This window comes from Mytilus edulis, chromosome 12 (assembly GCF_963676685.1).
Source record: "Mytilus edulis chromosome 12, xbMytEdul2.2, whole genome shotgun sequence".
NCBI lineage: Eukaryota > Metazoa > Mollusca > Bivalvia > Mytilida > Mytilidae > Mytilus > Mytilus edulis.
In genome coordinates, this window is record NC_092355.1 from 19587083 (window position 1) to 19607820 (window position 20738).

General features: G+C 32.0%; 1 protein-coding gene across 4 annotated transcripts in view; it reads right to left on the minus strand.

The window, feature by feature from the left end:
* Nucleotides 1-958: 958 nt before the first annotated feature.
* LOC139497978 (E3 ubiquitin-protein ligase UBR5-like) overlaps nucleotides 959-20738 on the minus strand; it is a 69575-nt gene continuing 49795 nt past the window's right edge. Inside the window, exons 32-50 of one of the 4 annotated variants that reach the window (XR_011657779.1) lie at nucleotides 19165-19305; nucleotides 18569-18727; nucleotides 17240-17353; nucleotides 16768-17018; nucleotides 16007-16244; nucleotides 14355-15585; nucleotides 13428-13586; nucleotides 12659-12875; nucleotides 11523-11702; nucleotides 10641-10710; nucleotides 9736-10019; nucleotides 9250-9380; nucleotides 8589-8807; nucleotides 6222-6450; nucleotides 5414-5539; nucleotides 5081-5225; nucleotides 4553-4638; nucleotides 2852-4072; nucleotides 959-2782 (exon numbers count right to left, since the gene is read on the minus strand). Coding sequence is in view for 3 of the 4 variants with exons in the window: in XM_071286233.1 (XP_071142334.1) it covers nucleotides 3860-4072; nucleotides 4553-4638; nucleotides 5081-5225; nucleotides 5414-5539; nucleotides 6222-6450; nucleotides 8589-8807; nucleotides 9250-9380; nucleotides 9736-10019; nucleotides 10641-10710; nucleotides 11523-11702; nucleotides 12659-12875; nucleotides 13428-13586; nucleotides 14355-15585; nucleotides 16007-16244; nucleotides 16768-17018; nucleotides 17240-17353; nucleotides 18569-18727; nucleotides 19165-19305 (4193 nt within the window). In the remaining variant the exon portion in view is untranslated. Of the gene's footprint in view, nucleotides 4073-4552; nucleotides 4639-5080; nucleotides 5226-5413; nucleotides 5540-6221; nucleotides 6451-8588; nucleotides 8808-9249; nucleotides 9381-9735; nucleotides 10020-10640; nucleotides 10711-11522; nucleotides 11703-12658; nucleotides 12876-13427; nucleotides 13587-14354; nucleotides 15586-16006; nucleotides 16245-16767; nucleotides 17019-17239; nucleotides 17354-18568; nucleotides 18728-19164; nucleotides 19306-20738 lie in introns of all 4 variants that reach the window. The other 3 variants (XM_071286235.1, XM_071286234.1, XM_071286233.1) reach the window with 3 other exon arrangements.

Consider the following 20738-nt stretch of genomic DNA (forward strand, 5'->3'; position numbering starts at 1 on the left):
ATGCCTATCTTTGTAGAAAAACCTGTATTCCGACACCCTTAATCCGACATTTTTTCTGGTCCTACAGTGTGTCCGATAACACAGGTTATAGTGTACAAATGATAAACAGCAAAACTGGATTCACTCATTCTGTCAGTTTTTATAGACTTCCCTTTTTGTTACTTTATTGAAAAGTGTCATGGTTTTATTTGTTGCACTAATGATAAACAGTGTCATGGTTTTTATTTGTTACACTAATGATAAACAGTGTCATGGTTTTATTTGTTGCACTAATGATAAACAGTGTCATGGTTTTAATGTTACACTAATGATAGTGTCATGGTTTTATTTGTTGCACTAATGATAAACAGTGTCATGTTTTTTTTTATTTGTTACACTAATGATAAACAGTGTCATGGTTTTATGTGTTGCACTAATGATAAACAGCAAAACTGGATCAATCATTTTTTTCAGTTCTTATAGTCTTCCCTTTTTGTTACTTTATTGAACAGTGTCAAGGTTTTATTTGTTGCACTAATGATAAACAGTGTCATGTTTTTTGTTTGTTACACTGATGATAAACAGTGTCATGGTTTTATTTGGTGCACAAATGATAAACAGCAAAACTGGATTCAATCATTTTTTTCATTTCTTATAGTCTTCCATTTTTGTTACTTTATTGAACAGTGTCAAGGTTTTATTTGTTGCACTAATGATAACCAGTGTCATGGTTTTTTTTATTTGTTACACTAATGATAAACAGTGTCATGGTTTTATTTGGTGCACAAATGATAAACAGCAAAACTGGATTCACTCATTTTTTTCAGTTCTTATAGTCTTCCCTTTTTGATACTTTATTGAAAAGTGTCATGGTTTTATTTGTTGCACTAATGATAAACAGTGTCATGGTTTTTATTTGTTACACTAATGATAAACAGTGTCATGGTTTTATTTGGTGCACAAATGATAAACAGCAAAACTGGATTCACTCATTTATTCTTTATAGCTTTTCTTTGCTGCTGATGATGATCATACAATAAATTTAATGTAAGTAAAATGTATACAAAACAGTTCTATAATAATAACAACAAAATTAAAATGCATGTGATATACCGATCTCTTGGGTTCTGAGAGATTTTTTAGCAAAACGTAAATAACATCATCTGGCTTAAAACTCCTAGAACACAAATGGCAGTAATGATATAAGTGAAAAGTAAATTAACATTACAACAGTCTCTGATCCCTCAGAATAGATAAAAATCTGGTTCATTAAAATAAAGAATTTTGAGCGATTCATATTTTAAATATATTAAGCTATTTGTCAGTCCAATTTTCATGCTTAAGACAGATGTGTGGGTTATAGTTATTCAACCCTACAGGTTTTCACGTTCGCCTTTTTTAAGAACTTTAAAATTGTGCTGTATTTAGAAAGATGGTTTGTTTAAAAAAATATTTTAAAACAGATAATATGTTAATACTATAATAGCAATTCCAGACCAATGATTTTATTGCTTATGCTTATGGCAATCACCACTTTTTAGGGCATCTTCATGAATGAATTATATTTATTTTCTACAGGAATAAACAATATTCTATGTTAACTGTAATAATGCATTTCCTATTAACTTTTGTTGAAAATTTAACTTCTTTTAAATGGCTTCTTATTCTGTATTTTAAGGGATTCGACCTACACAAACCAAAGGAGGTATCAGTTTCGAAGATTTTATTCATTTTCCCATGAAAAAACTCCTACAGATGTATTTAGCTTTTATATCACAGAGTTTGAAATGTCAAATTTTTACTTAACTTCTAAAATTCAAATTAATTGCTTCATCTTTTACAAGACCAATCAATAAACAGTTGACCAATAAAAAAAAGACACATTTTTGCCATCTTCTTTTGAGAAGATTCATCACAAATCATTCCGAAATGAAAATGTAATATAATAATGAATTCTCCAGGTCTCACACTTTGATCAAATTAAATACACACAAATTAGAAGCTATATACTCAATCATACACAATTAGACCATGATTCACACTCTTCAAATATGACACTCATTTATGTTTCATTAACAGTCAACCAGCAAATTTGCTTCATTAGCAACTAATAAAAAAATATGAATTCTGGTGTGAAAAGGTGAAATTTGAGGTTGAAAATAAAAGTATTAAAATATTTCAAATGAGTTAGTAGATCTGCCAAAAGCTTCCATCTTTTTTTTTTTTTTTTGTATAATTGGTACTTGATTTTTTTCAAATAATAACACACTTTTTGTTGATTTGATTCAATATTAATTTTTTACAAAGTTTGTCTGAAAAAAAAAAGATTTCCCTTTTAATATTTTCAACCTCATGTCAATGAATACATGAACAGAAAGAATCTGATAATTATAATACAAAATCTGCTGAAAATATACAATATTGCTTTTTAAGACCAAATTATAAAAAAAAATGTTTCAAAGCAGCATATTTTTATGTTTAAATATTTTGGGATGAAATATATACATGTACTTGGTATAGTCAAGTAAGTCATTTTCATTTGTCCAATATGTCCGTGCATTTTAGACATGGTGTTGAACCTATTTAATTTACAAACAAAATTTTCAGTCTGATTAATGTCTTCTGAAACACTTTCACAGAACTTTTTAAATAATAGCAGTTTATAAATCAAGAACACTTTCTGTAATCAGGTGTGTTTGAACACATGTTTTGAAGAACCATACAATTTTGAACAAATCACTTTCTTACATCAAATTGAAGCATTTAATACAATGCTGAACTATAATTTGTTCATCATATACACCTATTTAGTTATAGATGAGGACATCAAATTCAAGACAATGCTGAACTATAACTTGTTCATCATATACACCTATTTAGTTATAGATGAGAACATCAGATTCAAGACAATATTTAATGTTTTAATGGGAATGAATTATAAATAAATGTTGACTTTTACTACATTTTGTGTAATTCCCAACTGAGTACAGTCAAAATCCTCATAAATTATATCAATATTATTCTGTTTTTAACAAATGCAAAACATATTCCTTAAATCTTTTAATAAAAGATATTTTTCTTATATCTATTGAAGTTTCTTTAACTGATATATGTAAAAAGCAATGAATTCAATATTTGTACTTACAAATACAAGTGTTTACCCTACCACACAATCAACACTTCAGGTGTTGGTTTACTTATATTTTTACAGTTATAAATACAAGATTTAAGGTGGTACCTAACACTACAGGGAGATAACTCTGTAAAATCAGCTAAACGTTTTAATTATGTTGTGTTGTAAAGGGTATATTAAGCTTCTCATTGATCAAAATTGGTGTTTGTCAAATTGTTATATAACCAGTGTATTTTTTCTGACAAAACTGTTTTGTTCAAAAATTTTAAAATTTTTATATTTTTATTAAAGTCTCAAAGTAAATACTTTGACAAAATTTTATGACAATTAAACGAGCCAAATTAATTTTAGTGAAAGTGTTGGGTACCACCTTAAGTTTCCAAAATTCTAAATGATTCATTATTTTACCAAAATCACCCAATTCATTGATATACAGACTCCCTCTGTAATTTTCTATTCTTCATATCTAAATCATAATAAAGCACATTTTCGTAAATATAAAAAAAATATTTTAGTATGCCAAAGTCCTGTTCAAATTTCGACTCTGAATGCTTGTAGTATAAAATTTAAGATAAAATCCTGTTTCATCTATTTTGGTGTTAATCTCAAGATAATTGAGATTTTACATTGTAAAGAAAACCAAACTAATATTCAGGCAAAAAAGTCCAAATCAATATAAAATGGCAAATTAATTCTTTATGGGCTAACATTCAACACTATTCACTGCATTGTCAATGTTCTTTCTCATTATACAAAACCAAATGCTTTGGTTTTAATTGCTAATAACAGTTTACTTCGTAGAATAATTTTTGATGAATATAACGGAATATAAAGTCTTGAAATGCATGTGTTAGCTGTTGGCAGGTGATCATCGTCTGCCGGGCGAAGTGTAATGCTAGGCATCGGTTGGAATCCCTCCTCACTGGCAGGCAATGCTGGGCTGGATGTCCAGAAATATACCTGCAATAGAGAGTATAAATTAAATTTCAGTTCAAAAAACACATCATTAAGTTATCTTAGAATTAAGATATCCCCAAATTTTTCCAAGTCACATTTCTCTGATAAGCAATACCATCTTTTTTGTATCCAGTATACATTTGATATGTGCCTGTAATTCACTGGTTGTCTTTCATATTTCTTTATTATTTAATGTTATGTACACAAATCAGCCAGTTAGTTTTCTCATTTGAATTGTTATAAATATATTTGTCATTTCAGGGTCTTTTAAAACATACTATGCTTTGAAGGTTTTTCTCATTGTTGAAGACTGTATTGTGACCAGTAGTTACTTTCTTCTATCATATAGTCTCTGGTGGAAAGTTGTTTTTTTTATTTGCATTCTTACCACATTTTCTTATTTTGATAAACTTATGCACATCTCCCTGATTTTATATCTTGTGTATATAATTGATAACAGTTTTAGACTGAAGATAATCTTACCAAATCTTGTCTTTCTTGATTATTCATTTTTTCCACAACAGACCACAGCCATCTTTTGAATCTCTGTACCTTATCATTACCTTCACCTGTTATAATATTGAAGAAAAAAATCATATATCAAAAAGCTATAGAAAGCTTATTCTACAACAATTTTTATAATTTAATTCTGTACAATATTGGACAATACATATGAGTTTATCCCTCTAAATACCAGTTATATCTACTGTAAAATTATTGTGAATCCCTGACACCTAGCAAAAATGCAAAATCTAAGTATTGGGAATGAATGATAAATGAATCCACAGTACTGTAACATTTTTTATATAACGTCTTTTCTTTTACCAATACAACATTTTCGTATCGCGAATGAATGATAAATGAATCCAACGTACTGTAACATTTTTTTTATAACATCTTTTCTTTTACCAATACAACATTTTCGTATCGCAAATGAATGATAAATGAATCCAACGTACTGTAACATTTTTTATATAACATCTTTTCTTTTACGAATATAAATACACTAACCACTCTCATCATTAAATGATGTGTAACTAATCAGAGTCTGTACATTGATATCTCCCACACCATTTAGTAACAATCGTAAATCTTCTGACGTCAGTCCTTCTAAGTTAGCCGCAGGTATAACATCAAACACACCCTGTTGTAAACTCTGAAAACAAATAAGTTATCAAAATGAGAAAATGAAGTGTGTTTGCCAATGAGATAATTCTAAACCAGATATCGAACGACATAAAAGTTACAAGAACTTATATCTTGTCAAAATACAAAAAAAACATTCCCCCCCCCCCTTACAGACCCTCATATATCTCTAATTAGCATATCTTAGTTTGGACCTACCTTAAGAGCTTTCTCAGCAACTTTGACCATCCTAAGTTCAGCATATCTTCTAACATAATCATGTACATTCTGAGCATTAACCTCTATATCAGCACCACCGGGAATTAGTTCTACTGACTCGCCACCCTGTTATCAACAAAGTACACAATTATTCTTCGTCTATCTCATACATGTGATTTAAACTCTTGAATCAAAATTGATAGGTAAAAAACTATAACTTAAAGGTATGAAAGTCATATGGAAAAAACAAAGCTGAAACTCCTCCATGAAAACTATTTACTACATCACTTTTTGTTTGTCTTTTTGTTTCCATAGAGATAAATCTTTAATTTTGATAATGTCACAAACGATGAAAATTTTGCACTCTAACTAAATTTGTGCAACCAGTCAAAATGATTTTTTTTTTTCAAACTGTTTCTTTTCACAACTTAAATGTTTTGTATTGGTAAAGAATTTGGTGCTGTTATGAAATTTTCGTAGACTGTTCTCAATTCATTCACAACTTATTGTGATTTAGAGCTTATGGGGTTTCAAGTTTTACATATTGTATGGATACTTATTGCTTTGTTGAAGACCATGTGTCTACCACTAAATATTTTTTAGTACTGTTGGGTAGCTGTCTTGTTAACATATACCTACAACTCCACTTGAAACAAATCTTCTTTTCATGTGTGCCTTATCATGAAAATCATTTTTTTGTGTGTTTATATATATATATATATATATATATATAAACATTGTAATTATCCTATTTCCTGCAGTGGAAAATCAAATGTTTGTAGTCTTCATTAACATATAAATTTCTTACCAATTCAGGGTTCATTTCCACACAGAAATTCATATCCAGGGCAGTGAATAACAAACTGGCATCCTTTTTCTCAGAGTCTAGCACCAATTGTCGTAAACTTTCATACATCACAGAATCAAAGAATGCAAGGTCATGCCAGCCGATCTTACGTCCAAGGATATACTTCAAAACGTGACGATTGAAGAAGAGCGGACACATTTCGTTTTGTAACAAACATAAACCAATTATTCTGAAATCAAATTCATCAACCTTAAAAATATGTCCTATCACATTTCATTGGTATTATTACAATTCCTAGGGAAAGTGTTTTATAAAATATATTCTGTGAAGACCCATTGGTGGTCTGCAGCTGTTGTCTGCTATTTGGTCGGGTTGTTGTCTCTTTGACACATTCCCCATTTCCTGTCTCAATTTTATCATCATCTCTTTAATCACATCATATAAAACTGGTAAATCAACAGTCTTTGCTATGATTTGCAGTTTTAGAGAAAAATTGAACAGCAATCATACCTGTCAACCTGTGACGATGAAAATGCAGGTCATGACCTGCATTGAACAATCAAATCTCAGGTCATAACGCGTACGAACTTTTTCGAGCTGAATTTCAGTATTAATGGTACATTTTCTTATAATGTATATCAAAGATACCAAAACATCAATGCATGTTCACTTGGTTAAGTCATTTTAAATCTTATTTATTATTATTTCATTACACTTTTAAAGATTTTAATATACTTGTGTATCACAGTCTTATGTCCTTTACTTTTTGTCATCATCTAAAATTTATTTTTCAAATGTAATTTTAAAATGAGACTACTAGCCTTTCAACATACCATGTAGAGGGATTACATGTATGATCGATCATCTCTCAATTGACAAGGAAATTAGACTATGATAAAATATAGTAATACAGTTAAAGAAAGTATAAATGTAAAAAATAATTTTCAACTTTTTTTTAAAAATTGTATAAAGGTATAAAAATAATGAAAAGTTATTTTTCAATATGTATTTGAATTTTATATTATTATGATTTAATCTTTTTCACCCATAAAACGTAAATATAAGGAATAATTTTGAATGGTGACAAATAAGGGGAAGTAACTCTTAGTTGAAATATCTTTGTAAAACAACAGGGCAATTTATTTACGACCTAAAGCTAAGGTAATTGGTGTTAATTAACAGTGTGTTTGACACCAAAGCTGTCAAGTGAAGCCATGCACTTAATGGGTCACTTAATTTGACAAATTATATAGCTAGATGAACTGCCTGTTCATGGAAGAATTACGAATTTGCCGGTATTTCAAAGGAATATTACTTATGAAAATCAATCTCAAGGCTAAGAAATACGGGTGAAATCGGGTCATTTTCGGAATTCCCGGGTTATTTCAATGACCCGACGGGTGATCCGGGTGATCCCTCAGAATTGTGAAAATCTCGGGTCACACCCGCAGAATCCGGGTCAGTTGACAGGTATGAGCAATGTGTTACAGTGTAAGAGACAGAAAGACAGATGGACAGAGCTCTAAGTTGGTTGCAATGAATAACACTGATTTCCCAGTTAAATAAAATCCGATAATTTCACATGTGAAATAAGCGTGGTTATTTCACTCTCTGACGTTATACAACAATAGGCGTTGTCAAGACGTCGATAACAGCGGATCAAAACAAATTGTGAATGCGTAGAAAAAAGATAAAGGTCCTTACATGTTTTACGTTAATTTCTTAAAAAAAAAGCCATTTGCCAATGTAATAAAAAGAATAACTAATTAAAGAATTCAAATATCGAAAAATATTCAACTCGTGACCGACCAACACTGATAATTAACTCATGTGCTATGCGCATTCGTGAATTATTGTGTTGTTCGGTCACTCGTTGAATATTTATCTCTATTTGAATTCTTTGATTAGTTATTCTATGAATAATGATCTCAACAACTAAAAGAAGAATATGAATGCACACACAAATGTCCCCACTCAAGCTTTGCAATTTTTCCAAGATAACTCCGGAACGGGAAATGACTCACGATCCAAATTCTAACTCTGTCTTTGTGTTGTGATTCTTAAAATTGTGTACAAGGGTCATTAAATTTAAATTTGCCTCAAGCAAACTTAAGTTAAGAGTACAAAAACTAAAATTGCTTACGGATGGGACAGAAAAATCTGATTAAACACATCAGATGTAATAGTTGACATTATATTGAAGAATATTGAATACTCAGGAAATCTTGATACTTAAATGAAAATTGCTGTGTGCATTCCCTTAAAATTAAGCTAGGACTAAAAGAGGTGACAAATTGTCCAGTCCTTTTTTTCTTCTAAAAAACAGAAAATTTCCTATGTATTGAAACACACAAGGGAAAAACATACCTTCCGACATTCCTAAATGCATTGAGTCTTTCAGGTGAGTTTTTTCCTGGTCGTGGAGAGTAAAAACCACGTTTTCCAGGTTGCCAAAACAAAGGTGAACTGTCATCTAAGTCCTCCTCCTCATCTATATCCATACGTTTATCTGTTACCTTCTTCTTCTTATCCGTCGCAGATAAATTAAATATATCTAAATCTAACAATGCTTCAGCACTCAGTTCTCTGAAATTTATAGTCAAAATTCATGAAAAAGTATAAAACTTAATAATGCTTTCAATTCTGCAACTCTTGTGAACTCAAATGTGTTGGACTTCAAGAGATTTCTTTAAAAAAAATTAGATAAAATAAGATTAATTTTTCTTTTTAGGATTTTGATATTTTTTTCAAAATTCCCATGTTTTGGATTCCCAATCAGTCACCAGCATATAAAATAATAATACATCATTTTTCCTTTTCTATGATAAGCAAAAAAGAACCATACCTTTTCTGTGTGATGTCGTCTTCATTACATGACATATAAGAGGACGACATGCAAGAAAATATTTATTCATAATAAAAATTTTGACCAAATAAGAGCTAAGATGAAGCGAATTAAAAAAACAATCAACGTTTCAGAAAGAGTATAAAACAGATTTAAAGAATGGGAGAAATATTGTATACAGACCTTCCTGGTGACTGTATCAGTTCTACAGCTTCCTCCACTCTCTGTCGCAGTGTTTCTTCTGACGTCAACATCAGCAGTAGTTGTGCAGGAGACAGTTCTAACAACATACCGGTGATCTTTGGAGCTAAAGACTATGAAACAAGAGAATCATTGATAACTATAAACTTTCAATTAAATATTGAGATTTGTTTCTCAACTTTTTTTACCTTCAGATTTTTAGTATAGAGTATATGGTTCAAATAAAAAAAATCTTCAATCTTATATCAAAATTGTTGACCTCTAGTTGCCATTTGTGAGTTTTTGTGCTGTTATGGTAGCTACCTTATTGATGTTTTTATTCACCAAACTTGATTGATTTGGACATTTATTTTTATACTCAGTGTTATTATAGACCCATAAAATACTTCAAAATGACTTATCACTGCTTCTAATGGCTTGTACTGAGCAAGCTTAATTAATTTCTTATGAATATTCATGAATACTTACAGCTTGTAATGCACTAACTCTTGGGTACAACCGTTCACCAAGCTGTCGTCTATACTGAGATATTGTATCACTCCCGCTATCTGTAACAGACGAACTCTCACTAGAGGGAACTGTGGTAGGTGTGCTGTTATTGTTGGTGCCAGCGGGGTCAGAGGGCATATAAAATGGTGGAGCATCCAATGATAGTGTAGATCGTAATTCTCTGTCACGACTTCTACGTCTCTGGATGTTGGCTTGCTGTCTTTGTCTTTCTTTGTCCCTAGATCTTGCTCTTTGAATCAGGTCTGGAATAAAAGATGCATGTTAGAAGTTTGTTTTGTTTAAAAAAAAAATGAACTGTAAGTGTATACATATACAATCGAAATTATTTAACAATTAAGGTGGTACCTAACACTTTCACTAAAATTAATTTGGCTCGTTTAATTTTCATAAAATTTTGTCAAAGTATTTAACAAAAATATAAAAGTTTTAAAAATTTTGAACCAACCGATTTGTCACAACACTGGTTATATAGCAATTTGACAAACACCAATTTTGATCATTGAGAAGCTTAATATTCCTTTAACACCACAACGTAATTAAAACGTTTAGCTGACATTACAGAGTTATCTCCCTGTAGTGTTAGGTACCACCTTAAACAATTTTTTTTTTATTGTTGGTGCTTAAAACTACTTCTTTTACTATTGGCTATGCATGATGTTTAGTTTTTATTGATGGATTAAGCCAAGGTCCTGTAAGAAAATCAACACATTTGGTAAGAAAACTGGCAACCTTAGTCAATTAATATTGGGGTCAAACACACTTACTTTCTGAGGAAATGAACTCACAACCTCAGTGTTGAAAGCCTAGAGATACAGTAAGCAATTACGGACCCCTAAATCCTGTTGATGTGATAAGGTACTTACTGTATGATGATGATTTCTGACCAATCATGACACCGTCTAAAGATGGTAACTTCTCTTGTGATAACACAGCCTGAAAATTAAAAACAAATATTTCAAGTTTGTTGATTTTAAATAAAACAAAAATGTGTCCTCAGTACACAGATGCCCCATCTGAACTATAAATTTTCTATGTTCAGTGGACTGTGAAAATGGGGGAAAATCTCTAATTGGGCATTAAAATTAAAAGAATAATATCATAGGAAACATGTGTACTAAGTTTTAAGTTGATTGGACTTCAACTTCATCAATAACTACCTCCACCAAAAACTTAAACCTAAAGTGGGACAAACAGACGGACGGACGGACGGATGGATGGATGGATGGATGGATGGACGGATGCACAGACCAGAAAACATAATGCTCATTAATGGGGCATAATAATAAATTATGAATTTAAGAAAGTAAATTCTTACAGATTAGGATTTCCTTATTACTGTGGATTCATTATTATTTGAGGGGTACCAATTTTCCATGATTTTGTGGGTATTGTAAAACACAGAATTTAAAAGTTGAAAAAGTATAAATTTCCTATTGCTATGGGCTTGTATACAAAATTATACATTAAAATACAATTTATATTTTTGAATTGCAATAATATAATGGTGTGCAATAATTTCTGAAATAACTATGATATTCATTGGTGACACACAGTATTTTTCAGACTTTAACAGGTAATTTCTAAAAACAAATCCCCAAAATAAGTACATTGTTTATATAATATGAAGCATTCACAATTAAAAGTAAAACAATAAATCTAGAGATCCCAACATAAAGCTCCAGGTTTGGGTAGAAACCAGCATCTTTAGCTGAAAACTATTCGATCATATACTAAATAAGTCTTACATTAGCAATGGCAGTATAAAAACTCCTAGCGACCCCACTGCCTTCTCCAGGCTCATCCTTAAAAGTAACCTTTGCCCTATGAACAGCCAATGGTTGACCACTGGTATTTGTTCTTCGGTTGAATTGATTGTTTAGTTGCTTGAAAGACTGGACAATTAACTGGTTTCTGTCCCTCTCTACCTGTTAAATTAGAAAAAAATTGTCTTTACATAAACATAATAATACAAATATATATCATTGCTAGTGCTTTTATGAACTGATATTATTCAACTGTCTGTACTAAAATCTTTCCCAATTACTAGTAAGAAGACCAAAATTCCAACAATTTTCTTATATCTTTTACAAATCTTGGGCATCAGACTAGTGGTTAACAGTGCAGACTGTTAATTTCCCATAATAATAGTAGATTTTGTCCATCTACTAAATACTTTTAATCAACACATGAGCTGCATCAGATAGAAATCAACTTTCAGCAAATGAATATCAGCATATGTGTTAACTGATTTCAGGTTGAAAAAAAATCTTTAATCATTTTTCAAAGTCTGTTACTATCTGATAATTGAATTGATATAAGAATCCTACATAAAAGACTAATTCTCATCTTTTACTTCGTATTCAAATGAGGCCCCTCATGGGGGGGGGGGGGGTCCTAGTAATCACATAATCACCATTTTTTTGCCAATATAATCACATAATCATTAAATATTTGCTTATCTTTAGTAATCAAATAATCATAAACTAAAAATACAGTCCTAGGTAATCAAATAATCATGAAATATTTGGCTTAATAATCAAATAATCATTAAAAAAACGGCCAAGTAATCACATAATCAAAAACCCCATGAGGGCCCTCTCAAATGCTTGGTATCAATCAAAGTACTATACATGCACTTCCATAAGGTACATTTCTATACAATACAGCTCAAATATAATCTAATATTTAAATCTACAAACTTTGCTTATTGATCAATTTAAAGATGACATTAAACTAAAACATGAACAATCTCAACCACAAGGGACCAAATACAGGGATTTCTTTCCAGAATAAATGGATCAGAAAACAGTTAGCAGTTTTTGTTCCAGAATATTTGGATCAGAAAACAGATATAAGGGTATTTTTTTTAATATCTATTTACCTCAAGTGTCAGATCTCTCTGTTGAGAATTACGAATCTTCTCCATTTCTCTGCGGAATTTACTTTCTTTCACAGGGAAGCCCCCTAACTCACTGATCACAGATCCAGGTTCTGCCCCAACATCATCACAGAAGACACGCCCAAATAAGTCTAAAGCCAGACGCCATCTTCCTAAGAGAACATCATGTGACAATTGTTGACCAATAGGATTCTGTCTGCTGCAATTGAAGGTGATATTATTTATATATTCCTTTTCACTAGATAAATTTGATGACATAAATTACTATTTTTTTCTTTGAGCATTAAATTTTGAGCTTCATTGAGTTGCAAATCTATCTTAGCTTTTCCTTGAAAATTACTTCCTCATAAAACAAAAACAAAATCTTTTCAAGCAATCCACGAAACTGCAGATATGATTTGGTCAAAGCCAGATATTTTAAAATTAATTTTTTTAAATATATAAATATATGATATATAAAGGTAATCATGAAATGTATTTGACCTTTTTCTTATAGCAGCATTATAAATTTGAAAAAAAAATCATATCACATATTGATCTATTTCTAATATCTGTAAATCAAAATGTGTATATGTAAAAGTGATGTCTCTTTTGAATTTGTCTTTAAATTTTGTAAAAGTGAGGAAGGTAAAAAATTAATAGTGTAACATGCATATTCTTCACTTTTCTCTATTAATTCATTTTTAAATCTTCTTCATTCAGCCAATGGGGAATTTCATGGAATCACTGGGTTGCAGTGACCAAATTTTACCTTGTTGATGTAAATGGAAACGGTGCAGTAGCTGGTGACAAGCCAGATGTGGAGGCTTGAGATGTTTCTATGACAACAGTATTAGCAACATTTTCATTGGCTCCTACTATATCTACAGGTCCTTCTGTACTTGAACTGGGTACACTTGCACCAAGACTTCTAAAATATATTTATTTCAAATTATGAATAAAATTATGATGAAAGTCATAATTTTATACGTTTTTTTTTATTTTTAATTTAAACCTCTGATTTAAGTACTGTAAATTCAGAAATTATTGTGAGGTTTTTTATTATTGCAAAAATGTGACAGGGTTATAATCGCAATAATTTGAACTCACATTTTCAATTTTTTTTGATGAATAAAATAGGATTTTCTTCGATATTGCAAAAATTAAAATCACATTTTGGTCAAATATGACAACATCGCAATAATAAATTCACGAAATAATTTCTGAATTTACAGTAGTCTATTTGCAACATTATGTTACACGACAGATGCCATGTGAGGAGCAGAATTTGCATACTCTTCAGTGGCACCTGAAATTATTCCCGGTTATAGATGGGGTTTCTATTGCTCAGTCTTTAGTTTTCTAAGTTGTGGTTTGTATAAAGTTGTCGTTCAGTCGTCTTTCTTTTAAGCCATGGGATTCTTTTCACCTTATGAGTTTGAATATACCTTTGGTATCTTAGCGTCTATTTTGAAGAAAGAATAAATTGTAATCCTTGGAATTTAAAAGCACAACCTTTAAACAAGTAACACTTTAATTCAAATGTAAATAATTGAATATTTAATTTTAGGTTCTTTTACTAGCATTGCAACCAATGAACTATAGTATTTTATTTTTGTAGAAAGTTTTTAATTCCTAAGAGGAAAGTCAGAAAAAATATTTAAGGTATAAATGAAACTGTATATTATATTTAACTCACCCACTTAGAGTACTACTAGTTTGTGGACCTGTGCTGCCTTCTGTTGACAAAGCACTTCCTGATACAACAGTGTCCATACTGCAAGGTGTTTCATCTGACCTTACACTCTGTGAACTTTGACCTTTAGATTCACTGTCTGACCTTTCATGTGAAGACTGGGAAGGAAATTCCGAAGTAATTTTATCATCTTGAGACGACAACAAAGATTTTAATGGTGAGGAAGTTGAGCTAGCAGACGACAACTTTGAAACAGATGAAGAAGAGGCTTGTGCAGAACTGGCATGCACGATAACACTAGCTTGTTGTCCTTCTATTTTTTGCTCCAGTGACTGTGTGTCTGCTTGAGATAAATCACTAGAAAGACTGACGTCATGTGATGAGGATAAGTTCATTGGTTCTTCAGTAGGAAATCTGTTGTGAAATGGTGCCTCTGGGACTCTACTACTTTGAGATGGTCCCGGTAGATTCTGATTAAACAGGGAACTAGTTGATGGGATATGAGACAGAGGTTTGACTATGACACTAGCATTGTTATATGACAAGTCTGTAGCAGATGTTGTCACAGGTGGAGCTGTTGTTGAACTGGTACCCGGCACTGCAGTTGTAGCTGTGGGAACAGATATGTCAGAAAGTCTAGCAGTCAAGGCCATTCGTACTGGAACTTTATCAGACAGGTTCCATGGCTCAGTGAATGCAGGCTGAACTTTGGTTTCACATGAACTTACAGCAGTTACTGTTTGTCTGGCCATTCCAAACAAATCTTCTCTCCTGGAATTTGGATGGAGAAGGTGTGGCTGGTCAGCCAATGGGAGAGCTTCTACTAAAGGTGTTTTGAAAGGATCTGGAGGAGGACATCCTAAAAATATAGTAGATTCAGAACGATGAAAAAATGGATGTTTTCTGCCAGACTTCCCAGTGGTCTCACTCTCACCATCCATACTTTCATTTTCAACTCCAGACAAACTGTTTCCTGTTATTTCGTCATTGTCTTCCTCATTTTCATTTTCATCATGATCACATGATATTACCGATATTCCATCACGTATGACGTCAGTGTCTGAATCTGTCCCACTTCTCATGTAATATATCAAGGCATCGAAGACATAAGCAACGTGACGCATGGCTGATATATCCAAACTTGGAAGTGAGTCTGAATGCTCGTCATTATGTGACCTCATTAATGACAATGCATAGTTTAGAAAGTCTCTCCTAGCAACACTGCCATCAGCTGCTGTAAAAATAAAGCATTATGGTTAATTTTGTATACATTAATTTTAATAACCTTTTCATTGTAAATATGCTTAGTTCATGTCTGTCATATTTGATTTTTGTAAATTGTATCGTACAAATTATGCCATATGTTTTCTTCAATTGAGTCTTTCATATTTTTCATGTTGGGGCCTTTAAAGGCAGACTATAAGTTTATGGCCTTTTGTCATTGTTGAAGGCTATTCCTTTGCCTATAATTGATTGCATCCACTTCATTTGAACTTTGGTGTATAGTTGTCTTGTGGGGAATCATACCATATCTCCTTATTACTTATTGGATTTACTTTAATAAATTGGTTAAAAAAAAGTTGTGCATTTTTTGGTGGTTAACTAATTTTATTCCTTGAATCAGAAATAGGTGCAAAATGATTGTTGTGACTTACAAGCTATAGTGCCGAATCTTGCTCTACGTCTTTCTAAGAATTGTGATATTGGATGAGATTCTTCCTGATTGTTTCTTTCCCTCTGAGTCCTGACGTAATTGGAGTGCAGTGGATGTACAGGGTTAGATTGATCCGAGGTATTACTTAATGCTGAGCCAAATCTCAGCTGAGCTTCTGTAGAATCCATCACATCAAATAACCACTCCCAGGTATGGCGTAAATTCCACTCAGAGAAAAACTGTAAATATAACAAAAGTATGTTGTATGCCTCATAGAACTCCTAGTTCTAGTTTTTAATCAATTGTTTTATTGTGCTTAAGTTAAGGTTGCAACTCTCCCATACTAGGATCAGTTACAAAGCTTACAAATGTGATGACATCTTAAGCCAAGAATTTCATTGACTTTGTCTGAAAAATAGCAATAAAAAGTTTAGAAACTTCAATGTGAAACTATGGCTTCCTATCAAAAACAGTGTTAAGGTTGATTCTGATATTATGACCAGCTGATTATAGTAATCCTGAATGTAAATCTTTAGCTAACTGGTAAGAAATACAAAACATCCTGTGTATTTATTCTCATTACCTGTATATAGTAATTCTTTATGAAAATCTATAGCTACATGGTAAGAAATACCAAACATCCAGTGTATTTATTCTAATTACCTGTCTATAGTAAACCTGCATATAAATCTATTACTTCCTGGTTAGAAATGCCAAACACCCTGTGTATTTATTGTAATTACCTGTCTATAGTAAACTTACATGTAAATCTATAGCTTCTTGGTCAGATATATCTAGCGTCCTGGGCAATCCTGGGGCTAATGCATGGTAATCCTGTAACATGGTAAGAAGGTCAGCAATCTGACGCACAATTATTCCGAACCCTCTGGCAAGCTGACTGGCAGTGGTAGTCATGGTTACAGCATTATCATGACTTTGGGCAGAAGTAGTCGTCACAGTTGTGGTTCTTCGTAATGTTGAGGGATCAATATATATCAGACCACTTGTTCCACCTAAAAAAAAAAAAAAACATGTATTATTTGTTGAATTTGAGTAGGCTTTATATAGTTGGTCAAGAACTTGAACATTAATGTCACAACTGCTGAATTGTTTACTTATTTTCCAAGGCTAAGGAGTTTTGAAACTTTGATCAAAGTTAATTTTTGTTTGGATAATGAAAACTGAAATAATACAATGTACAAAGAGAAAGAAACAGGAAGATTGGTATATTCACCAGAGGTAGTATTAGTCGCAGCAGAAGGTGTTGGTCTGGAGGATGTTGTGTCCCTCTGTCTAATGGCCCACTGCATGGTCTGTGGTGCTTGAAGAGTTCTCTGTCCATGGCTCCCTATGAAAAAAAGCATTTCAATTCTCAAATATAAGGTCTTTAAAAAAGTTTACTACCAGTAACTGTTCAAAGGATGTTAAGACAATAATAAATGTATTTGTTATTTACAATCACTAGTTATGATAAGTGGAATACATTCAGGTACCATTCTGAAGTTGAAAATAGCAATAATCCAACGTCCAGGTCTAGTCTATCTTTATTACTGCAATTTTTGTGTAATGTAACACATAGGCTAGGATAATTAGTTCATGTTGTGCTAGTGAAATATCAGTATAAAAAAGTCAGGCCAACATTTCACCAAAAAGTAACCATTAAAATTGATTGTAAGAATTCTGAGAAGTTCATTACTTAAACATTATTTTTGTTGTACATTTTTTGTGTGAAATGAAGGCCTACACTTTCAAACCATGTATTCTTTGACTTAAAACATATATATATATTGGTTTGATATCCAATTTATGACTTACAGACTCTGTTAAATTTACCACTTTTAATACTTTTCTAATAGCCAAGTCCTTTGTTTTTCAGGTTGTGCAGTTGTTGTCTCATTGAAATATGGCCCACATTTGCTTTTGTCCATACCTATCATAGGCATAAGGATAATATACATGTTTCTAAACTTATAAATTTATAGCTGCTACACATTTTCCTGACTAAATTTGTCAGGTGTGTGCTGAAACTTGATTGGTTAATTTCTGGTTGCTTAACATCCAGTTGCAAATATTTCAGGCATGTTCAGGACGAGAACTGAAACTTCAGAATGTGTTTACTAGCCTGCTTGAAACAGAAACCTGATCTTAGAAAAGACTGTCCATGTTTTTGGCTTGCTCAATGTCCAGTGGCAAATACTTTGGCATGTTCAGGACAAAGACCTAAAACTTCAAAATGTTTTTACTAGCCTACTTGAAACAGAAACCTGATCTTAGAAAAGACTGTCCATGTTTTTAGTTTGCTCAATGTCCAGAGGCAAATATTTCATGCATGTTCAGGACGAAAGCTGTCAGAATGTGTTAACTAGCCTCGGTAAAACAGAAAACTGATCTAAGAAAAGACTGTCCCATGTTTTCGGTTTGCTTAATGTCCAGTGGCAAATATTTCATGCAATTTCAGGACGAAAGCTGTCAGAATGTGTTTACTAGCCTCGGTAAAACAGAAACCTGATCTTAGAAAAGACTGTCCATGTTTTGTTCAAGCAAGTAAATGTACTGTCTTAACCTGATGTATTACATCTTTCTAACTGTTCATCAATAAAATTCATATCGTCTGCATCATTAGCCTCACTTTGGTTTTCGTCGCTCTCATAATCATCCTCTTGATTTGACGAGTCCGGAGAGTCACCACTGTCTTCTGAGAAATGGGCGAGACTTAATGGTCCTAAATAGAAAAAATCCTTTAAGTTAACTGCTATGAAAAAGTTACTGATTTCTACAAGTTTAAAATGTGGACTGCTTTAAAAAGTTAAGGATCTTTTTAAGACATACAATTCAACTATATGAGTTTGAAAATTAGAATCAGAAAGCCATTTTCTTATAAATATTGCATGCCCTAATGTTTGACATATAACATTCAAAGGTAGTTTAAAAACTTGTGCCTTTTTATAATTTGTTATCTTTATTGAATAATTCTTTTCTTCTTCAAAATGTTTGGGTAAGACATTAATTGGAATGATATTGTGCTCAACAAAGCAAATTTTGAAATATTTCAAATATCAACATTTGAATTTTCTGTAAATGTTTGACTGTTCCAAGACAAATGTCCAAATTAAAGGTAATCCCTCAAAGAGTTGCTATGGTTGCTATAACAACACTTACCTGTTCCTGCATCTGAACCCGCTGTTGCTGCGGTAACAGCACTCCTCTGTACACTAACATTATCCTGGTTGCTATGACTACTTTCACTGTCACTCTCAGATTCTGCCAGCAAATCCAAATCCATGTCACTTTCAGCAGCACCTAAAAGGGATGTCAGGAAAAAAAATAAAATAATATATTTCTAAATTGCAAAATTGAGAATCGACCAGACCAAAGACAATGCAGAAAACAGCTGAAGGCAACCAATAGGTCAACACAGCAAACAAATCTTCAGCACCCAGGTGGGGGGTTTCAGCTAGACCCTAAAAAAATTGGCATGTTTACCCTTGAATACAAATTTGTCTGCCATTACTTAAAATCACAAATTTCCTGCAAAATATAATATACTGATTCAAAACATTTGATATTGTAATTAAAAAGTTATGTTAAAAGACTTTTTCAGTTATTGTATAACTAACTTCTGTTGAAAATCATGCCAATATAAAACCAGATGCTCTGCAGGGCACAGCTTTATACGACCGCAAAGGTTGAACCCTCAACAGTTGGGGCAAGTATGGACACCACATTCAGATTCAGCTCTAAATTTGGATTTCTTTTTATTTATGAAATCTAAAATAAGAAAATTGAACACCCCTGATTTGAACCAACTTGAAAACTGGGCCCATAATCAAAAATCTAAGTATATGTTTAGATTCAGCATATCAAAAAAGCCCAAGAATTCAATTTTTGTTAAAATCAAAATAAGTTTAATTTTGGACCCTTTGGACCTTAATGTAGACCAATTTGAAAACCGGACCAAAAATTAAGAATCTACACACACAGTTACATTCGGCATATCAAAGAACCCCAATTATTCGATTTTTGATGAAATCAAACAAAGTTTAATTTTGGACCCTTTGGGGCCCCTTTTTCCTAAACTGTTGGGACCAAAACTCCTAAAATCTATCCCAACCTTCCTTTTATGGTCATAAACCTTGTGTTTAAATTTCATTGATTTCTATTAACTTATACTAAAGTTATGGTGTGAAAAACCAAGAATAATGCTTATTTGGGCCCTTTTTAGCCCCTTATTTCCTAAACTGTTGGGACCAAAACTCCCAAAATCAATCCCAACCTTCCTTTTATAGTCATAAACCTTGTGTTAAAATTTCATAGATTTCTATTTACTTATACTCAAGTTGTAGTGCAAAAACCAAATGTCTTCTGACGACAACGACGACACAGAAGACGACGCCTACGTGATACCAATATACGACAAAATTTTTTTCTATTTTTGCAGTCGCATAAAAATTATCAGAAATAGTAAATAGAAATAGCAAATAATGCCCCCCACTTTTCTGTATGTAGAATCAATTTTAAACAAGTATACTAATTTTCCCTAATACTGATGTATTCATTTGTTTTAATTTTCTAATGCACATTGATCAGTTGATTGAAAAAATTTATCAGAAATCTTTAGTAAATAGAAATAGCAAATAATGCCCCCCCCCCCCTCTTTCTGTATGTAGAATCAATTTTAAACAAGAATAACAATTTTCCTTAATAGAAAATTTAAATCCGATATCCTGATGATT